This window comes from Amphibalanus amphitrite, unplaced genomic scaffold (assembly GCF_019059575.1).
Source record: "Amphibalanus amphitrite isolate SeventyFive unplaced genomic scaffold, NRLGWU_Aamphi_draft 002115F_arrow, whole genome shotgun sequence".
Taxonomy (NCBI): domain Eukaryota; kingdom Metazoa; phylum Arthropoda; class Thecostraca; order Balanomorpha; family Balanidae; genus Amphibalanus; species Amphibalanus amphitrite.
Window position 1 is genome coordinate 5,651 of NW_024883608.1, and position 7,978 is coordinate 13,628.

The 7,978-nt window shown below is 49.6% G+C and overlaps 1 protein-coding gene across 1 annotated transcript; it reads left to right on the forward strand.

Annotated features, from left to right (window-relative positions):
* The first annotated feature begins 816 nt into the window (after positions 1-816).
* On the forward strand, positions 817-7,236 carry LOC122376368 (acetylcholine receptor subunit beta-like 2). Its single transcript, XM_043356195.1, has 6 exons — positions 817-1,384; positions 2,566-2,610; positions 3,764-3,873; positions 4,597-4,780; positions 5,317-6,378; positions 6,704-7,236. The coding sequence occupies exons 1-6, from the start codon at positions 1,154-1,156 to the stop codon at positions 6,914-6,916; spliced, it is 1,845 nt and encodes a 614-aa protein (XP_043212130.1). The 5' UTR covers positions 817-1,153; the 3' UTR covers positions 6,917-7,236.
* Positions 7,237-7,978: the final 742 nt, after the last annotated feature.

Below are 7,978 nucleotides of genomic sequence, written 5' to 3' on the forward strand. Positions count from 1 at the left end.
GAGCTGAACACATCTAAGGCGTTTTCATCGCTCTAGCATGCCTATATCAAAAGTTATTTGCGAAAAACTGTTAGATATCATTCGTGACCTAAGATGACCTCAGGGCATAAACAGGGGTCACGGACACCATTTTCATGTTCAGTGTGTCTAAACCACTTGCAATTCAGTGTTTGGGAGTGTTTATAATGTCTTTCGTCCAAAAGAAGCGCATTTCAATTTTCTCCCATTGACTTATAATGGGGAGGTCGCAAAATTGACCTGACCTTAGGTCATCGATATCAAAATTCTGAGATATATATTTTGTACATGCTATTGCTCTTAGCAATCGCTGAAAGTTTCGAAGCGATCGGTCACTCGGTGTAGCTATGACAGACATTGAAACTTTTTATTAGGTGAGGTCACTTCAAGTGACCTGGTGACCTGACCTTGAATGACCTTGGTCTGAAATTTTCACAACATGTGTAGAATTGATGTATGATAAGGTGTACCAAAAACGGCGGCGCTCCGCGCCGTCGTTTTTGAGATATTCGCGAAAAACCACAAGGGGGGTGTTCAAACACCCCCCTCCCCAGCAGGGCGCGGGTTAAAAAGATGCTCTGGCCTCTGCGTAATAACGTGATCCATAATGTTGAAAAGAACTTGCATCACTTGACTGCTATGGTGCACCGAAACACAGCAATGATAATAAAACGAAAAAAGCCAATCGAACCATTTGGCGTTCCACTCTATTCGTCCAACAGCGCCCTGTTGCGCTATATACTGTCGGCGAGTGACCACCGATCAGTCACACCGAGTTCACGGCGCACTGAGCGCAGTGCTACTGAGCGCAGGTGCCGTGCCGGGGAGGGGAGAGGCAGCGCTGTCTCGTCCGGTCCAGTCTGACAGAGGTGCTGTGGAGAGCGGGCTGAGAGGTGCGGCGGGGAGCGGGCTGAGAGGTGCGGTGGGTGTGGTGTGAGAGGTGCGCTCCCTCGGCGACACGTCGTCAGACGGACACCGACACCGCCGGGACCGGAGACACGGAAACAGGCGCCGCTGAGGCTCATCGCATCACAGGCAGCTGGAGAAAAAAAAAGACTGAATCTTCTCCCAACTGAAATCATGGAGTGATAACCACAGCAGGCTGACTTTGACAAATCGGGCTCGATTCCGGGACATGTCTCGCTCAGTGTCGCTGTCGCCGCTGCCGCTATCACTGCCACTGCTGCCGCTATGGTTTCTGCTGTCGGTGCTGCCGCTGCCAGCTCCCACCGTGGCCACCAAGGACATGGACCGCCTGTACGCCGACCTGTTGTTCGCCTACAATAGGTTGGCGCGTCCCGTTCCCAGCCATGACGACATGGTCACGGTCAAGATGCGGCTCAGGCTCTCCCAGCTGATTGATGTGGTTCGTATGGAGTCACGTTTAGAGTGAGGGTTTTCCCTGCTGCTTTGATTCTTCACTGTTGCATACATTGGAATTTTTCGTTACAGTCCCAGTGTTTTCCTTCCTGGAAACTGCTGCATTGTTGAGCTGAGAAACATAAAACTCGAATACTTCTGTGTTTGAATCAGGACTCCGCGCGAAGTTTGTTTAACATGAATTCAAAATGAGTATCTAATGCCAGTCGGCAGTCTTTTCAGAGAAGAGTTCATAAGGGCAGGCGCGGATACAAGGGGGGGGCCATGGGGGCCATGGCCCCCCCCCTTGGCCGATTTTTTTTTTTCAAAAATAAAATAAAAAGTTAAAAAGTTAAAAAGCTGAAAAGGGGGCCTCCTGAAAATAAAGTGGCCGAAATCCGATGAGTTTTTTTTTTTTTTAACCTACCCACTTAGTTATTTCTTAGAAGACTAGCTGAGAAGACTTCTTTGTTAGAAGATTGGTAAAGCTTTTCATAACTTGGAGGTCTCTTATACTCACAGAGATGACCACTTTTACAGGGCCTCCTAACCTGCACAGAGGGCCTCCAAGCCTGCACAGATGTTGAGATGTTGCCTGAACAGCTAGATAAGCTCAATAGACGCAGTTTTTTTTGGGGGGGGGCCCAACAAGTGGGAAGATGGGGCCTCCAACAGGTGGGATTATGGGGGGGGGGCCTCCTGGTTTCTAATGGCCCCTCCCTTGGAGATTTTCTGGATCCGCCCCTGCATAAGGGCCATTGTTTGACTATTTCGGCCGTAACGATCCTGTTTTTTTCGTTTTCCTTGCATCGAGAAAACATTGGATGAACTGAATATGTATGTCGTGCCTTTGCTAAGCCTTCTTGAATCCGTGATGGTATAACTAACTACTATATATGTCATAAAACATAATTTTTGGCGCAGAGTACAACCCTGACCATACTGTTTCGTTTTACAAACGGCATAAGATGAAAAAACAAGTATTTAAATCTAAAGATGTTTGTATAGCTTCGATATTCATACCTAATATCACATTTATACACCCCCAAATATTTGCTGTCTTGAACAACGAAATGCCGGCCGGCATGCACTTGTATAGTTCTGCTTCCTGCATAGTTGATTCACGTTTCGAGTCCACTGCAATAACGATAAATTTGTTTTTTTATCGACAATGCGTCATCTTTTCAGGATATGAAGAATCAAATCATGACTACAAGTGTTTGGGTGGACCAGGTGAGTTTGACTATTTCCAAGTATTTTCCCCATTTTGATCCGTGCACAAGTCATGGCTATTTTATGTAAACGAGTTAGGTGATAACCATTGTTACTTTAAATTTATTATATTTAATTAATCATGAAAACCTTTCAGACACCGCGTTTTTAAACAATAACTGTTTTCAGTGCTGGTCATTATCGCTTCCCTCTTATCGCAGAGCCACCAGAACGAATCACGCTAGCCCAAACCGAGCTCCACAACATCGTATAGAGGCGCTCTACTGCCGTATTGAACGGATGCGGCTATTCAAAGGCGCCAATAGTTTCTTCTTTTGTGCAGTGATTCGATGGAATATCGATGTTGACTATCCGCCCATGTCATTTGAGCCATGGGACAGGGAGACGTCAAAGAACCGATGCACTCGATCGTGAATCTGCTGACAAATAACAGCGTCCAACGTACCGTGTTTGAATGGTTCTTGCCAGAAAAGATGACAGCCGTAACATTACGGACTTTCATTCCAAACGGTTCTCTGCCATTTCTCAAAACTATTCGGTACAATGCTCTGTAAGGTCGTCATTTATTTCATCTTCCCACATAGAATACAGTCGATCGTACACCTTTAGAGCTTATGTATCTCCATTTTTCAATGCATAATGTTTCCTAAGGGTTAATAATTCCACAATAAAACCTTTAGGAAATACGATGTATTTAGATATATCTACTAAAAGTAACAGGCATAACATGTAGTTGGGCATCCACAAACAAGAAGTGTGTGAACTGTGAACTGGATCTGCGTGGGCAACTGGTGCTGGTGCTGGTATTTTTGGCTTACGGGCCACCACAGCGTCCTGTATTTGGGCCCGGTTCTGTCGTCCGTCTTCGTTGTTGGTCCGTCCGTTGTCTTGCAGTGTCCGTCGTCTTCTTTGGCTCGAAAGGGTGGGGTGAGGGGTGGGTCAGGGTTCCTAGCTATCTCCTCCCGGGTAGCCGGATTGCCCCTTCTATTGCGTGGGCAACAACTGGCTCTGATAAAATAGTAAAATTTACTTTTTATTGGCAACAGTGTACGTATCCTTACTTTTCCCATTTAGGATGTCAGTCACATTTCCTGTAAGTGCAGTGTTTATCTTTATTGAGCCCCGTCTGACCATGCTGACGCCGATGCCACAGGAGTGGACGGACTACCAGCTGTCCTGGGACCCGGCCGAGTACGGCAACACCACCCGGCTCTACGTGCCCTCGGAGAACATCTGGCTCCCCGACATCGTCCTCTACAACAAGTGGGTAAAGCGGTGGACCGCACAGTCAGCCACGGACAGCGGCTGGAGGCGTGCTGCAGACATGAAATCAGATCAGGACGTGCTGAAAGAAATTAACGCGTGCCGTTATAGGTACCATTAGCATTCAATTTCAAAGGCCATATAAGATAGCAAGAGCACCGAGCAACATTTCCCCTTAATGCCGAAATAGGATAGGTTTGATCTAATAACACTTTCTTCTTTCTTCAGTCCAAAAAAAGGACAACCTTTGGTCTGTGGCACGGGGATAACGATAAGGAAAGAAGATGACACCATTTAGTTGTCATTTGTCTTCTGCGTGCCAGCGCGGTGTCGCGGCCTGCAGAGGGCCATCTACCCTCCATCATTCCCTTCTCCTCTGGTTTTCCGGCTCATCGCCTTTGGCACCTTCTGTGGCCTGGAAAAGGAGAAAATAATGCCGAGAAGGCGACGAATGGACAAAAGAACAAAAAAACATCGCGAACGGCATAACCGCGTGAGCAAGTAATTCACGTTAAATGCTTCCAAAATGGACCTGTGGAAAATTAAGTGTTAAATAGTTTTGTAATATAGCAACGATCAGAAAGCAACGAGCAAGGGAGACAGGGGCCTGTTGGGTGAACAAGTAGGAGGTTTTATAGACCATGGCAAGCTAAAGGTAACAGTGAGTACATTCATGCGGTTCTACCCCAGCTGTCGATGACACTGGTCCTCGCCGGCCAGCAGTGCTGACGGCAACTACGAGATCACCATCAACAACACCAAGGCGGAGCTGTCCCCCAGCGGAAGGGTGTCCTGGAGGCCGCCGGCCATCTACAAATCCTACTGCCAGATCGACGTCGAGTACTTCCCCTTCGACGAGCAGAACTGCATCATGAAGTTCGGCAGCTGGACCTACGATGATAACAATGTGCGTAACTGCGGTCAGGGACCTCATCTTGCCGCGCGGAACGTCTCAGACCGAAAAGCAAACATTACTTTGACATAACGACACATTTTTTTTTTTAAACCCCACATCTGTTCTCCGGTGAATTTCCGGGAAGCACGAAAGAATTCTTTTTAGAAGTGTCCAATCGTCCGATCCTGATCAAATTTGTGTGTTCGTGAGCTTGCTCTGGCATTGCTTGATCTGCCAAGACAGACAAACTTGAGAAAAATCGAGTGACTGTACCTTTTTGGAAGGTTTCTAAACAACTTGTCTGAACTTCACGGGAGAACAAATGTGGGGTTTAAAAAAAGGTGTCGATAAAGTAGTTATATTGGATGTTCGCAGTTCTCCAACTATATCTACTTAAGCTGCGACAAATATAAAACAAACATTCTAGCGTATTCATATAACTCATCCTGGTAAAAGGTCGTCCATTTCGACTGTGTTGTTTCACTGGTTCTCATGCAATTCAAGATGTTAAGATGACTCTGACGTATGCATGCGCCTCCGCTCGGCAGCTGGACCTACGTCACGCGGCTCATACCAACGAGTCCGAGCTAGACTCTGTAGTTCCATACGGCGTGGACCTGCACGACTACTACCTGAGCGTCGAGTGGGACCTGATGCAGGTCCCCGCGCACCGGCACAAGGTCTACTACAACAGCTGCTGCAAGGAGAGTCGCTACATCGACATCTCCTTCAACATTACCATGAGGCGCAAAACCGTGTTCTACACAGTGAACCTCATCATCCCCTGCGTGGGCATCAGCTGCCTGACCATCCTGGTGTTCTACCTGCCGTCCGACTCGGGCGAGAAGGTCACCCTGTGCATCTCGATCCTGCTGTCGCTGACCGTGTTCTTCCTACTGCTGGCCGAGATCATCCCTCCGACGTCTCTGGCGGTGCCGCTGCTCGGCAAGTACCTGCTCTTCACCATGGTGCTGGTGACGCTGTCGGTTGGGTGCACCATCTGTGTGCTGAACATCGGGTACCGCTCGCCGAGCACCCACCGCCTGTCGTCACGAGCCCGCCGGGTCCTGCTGGAGTGGCTGCCGCCTCTGCTGCTGATCCGCCGCCCGCAGAGAGCGCCCTCCGAGCCACCGCTCCACGAGCTCTGCGAGGTCGAGTCGGAGACACAGGCCGAGCTGGAGGGAGCTGGTGTCGAGCTGCCGCCTCTGACGGTCCGCTCTGCAGAGCACCACCAGCTCTGTCCCGCCCTGAGCGCGCACCTCCCGTCTGAGCCAGGCCCCTCTCGCCACCAACCGGTCCCCGACACCCCCTGGTCCCAGCCCCCCAGTTGCGGCTCTCCAGGCCCTCCGTGGCTCGGGGCTGCCTCCCCTGGACCCAGCACGGCCTATGTCAGCTCCCCCGGACCCAGCACCCTTCATCGCTGCCCCTCTGGGCCCAGCGCTCTCCGTCCCGGCTCCCTGGAATCAGTGACCTCCCCTGACGGCTGGTCGGCTCCATCAGCCTCTCGACCCGTAACGAGCCTTATTGCTCAACACGAACATCTACAGAAAGCGCTGCAGAACGTGAACACCATAGCCAGTCGCATCAACAATCTGGACGCATTTGAAGAGGTGAGCGAGTGCTGACAGATTATCCGCGGCGGTAAAGATCGATGAAAAAGTAAATAGTCAGTGCTTAGTAATGTATTTAGCAGTCCTCTAAATCAATATTGACCGCCAGTCTCTGTTACAAGTTGTCTCTGTTTAACCTCATTTCTGCACCACTTTTTCCCCAGGTGAGTCTGAAAATCTGCCCTTCTCCCCGGCAGAGTCTGGTAGTCCGTCCCTTTCCCTAGTTTGAGTCTGACTGGACTATCTGTTCCTGTCCCATATAATGTCTGACAGTCTGTCCCTCTCTCCACAGGTGGAGTCTGACACTTTGTCCCTCTCTCCCCAGGTGGAGTCTGACTGGCGGTACGTGGCCATGGTTCTTGACCGTCTGTTCATGTGGCTGTTCACTGTGGCCTGTGCGTGCGGCACGTGCGGCATCCTGCTGCAGGCGCCGTTACTGTACGACCACACCACCCCCATCGACAGGATCAAGTCGCGGGTGGCCCGCGCCAACCTCAGCTCCATGGGCGACGAGGACTGGCAGAACCGTGAGGAATGAGCAACGATCTGCGCTTAAAAGCTCATGTTTGACTTATTGTTTCCTTTAGGTGTATGCATACGCGTAATTTACTCGTGTATCATTAGGCAGCTTTACAATTAATCACTCAAGAAGGCAATACATATGAATAATTGACCCTTAATATTTGATCTTAGTCAATACGTAGGATATTTAGCTGAATATTTATATATGTGTGCGACCTAAAAGTGACAGTTATTTCGCACACCAATGATGTTCTTATACCTACATGACGATCTTACAACTGTATGCATATGTCTCTATCAAATAAACTACCCGTTTAGTTCCGGGACTGTATATAACTAGCTATTGCGGTGAGTTACTGAATGTAGCTGCTGTCCGTACATCACCTGTGTGACGCCGCAGCACTCCCAGGTACACCATTTCCTCCGGTAATGGTGCCGCCGGTATTCCGGCCAGGGAGCGCCCCCGGCCCGGTGTGACTCGGGAGGCGCCTCCCGACCACCCCAGGGGCCAGTGGAGGGCACGTTTCACCCTCCCCAGCGGCCAGTGAAGGACTGGCGAACGTCTCTGGCAGATGCTCGCGGTATGCAAAATATCCTCCACCAGGGAGCGAGTCATACCTATATGCAACAAGTAGACGCAGACCAGCCGGAATACCGAAAGGGAACGTTCGATTGGAGTGGAACGAGACCAGATCTGCACCAGGTGAAGACACATACGCAGCTGCCCGAATGAAGTAGAAGCAAAATAATTATTTAAGACAAAACTACTGCATCTCTAGCATGAAACATCTTCCAGTGGACTAACATGAACCGCTTCTCTGGTCCCATTTACAGAATGCCACAGTGGATCACGCTCGCGAAAGGTGCGATTGAACAGGGCTCATGGCTCTCGTGGTATCTGGCTTAATTTCGATCCCGGGCTTAGTACTCATATCGCTGGATTCGGAACAGAGCCGATTGTAATTGGTTTCGCTCACGCCAAATGGGTCAGGGATGGGTGCGGTAAACGATTTCTGAACGGAAGGAACAGTTTATGTCCGATGTCTTAGATCTGTGGACTCGGAGCGGTTGTGTCTTT

What these genes read in the sequence shown, in the direction of transcription:
- LOC122376368 (XM_043356195.1), top strand. Translation starts at nt 1,154, where the DNA reads ATGTCTCGCTCAGTGTCGCTGTCGCCGCTGCCGCTATCACTGCCACTG. An exon ending in CAAGTGTTTGGGTGGACCAG is followed by an intron (nt 2,611 to 3,763) that starts GTGAGTTTGACT and finishes CCGATGCCACAG; the next exon opens with GAGTGGACGGACTACCAGCT. An exon ending in GACATCGTCCTCTACAACAA is followed by an intron (nt 3,874 to 4,596) that starts GTGGGTAAAGCG and finishes GCCGGCCAGCAG; the next exon opens with TGCTGACGGCAACTACGAGA.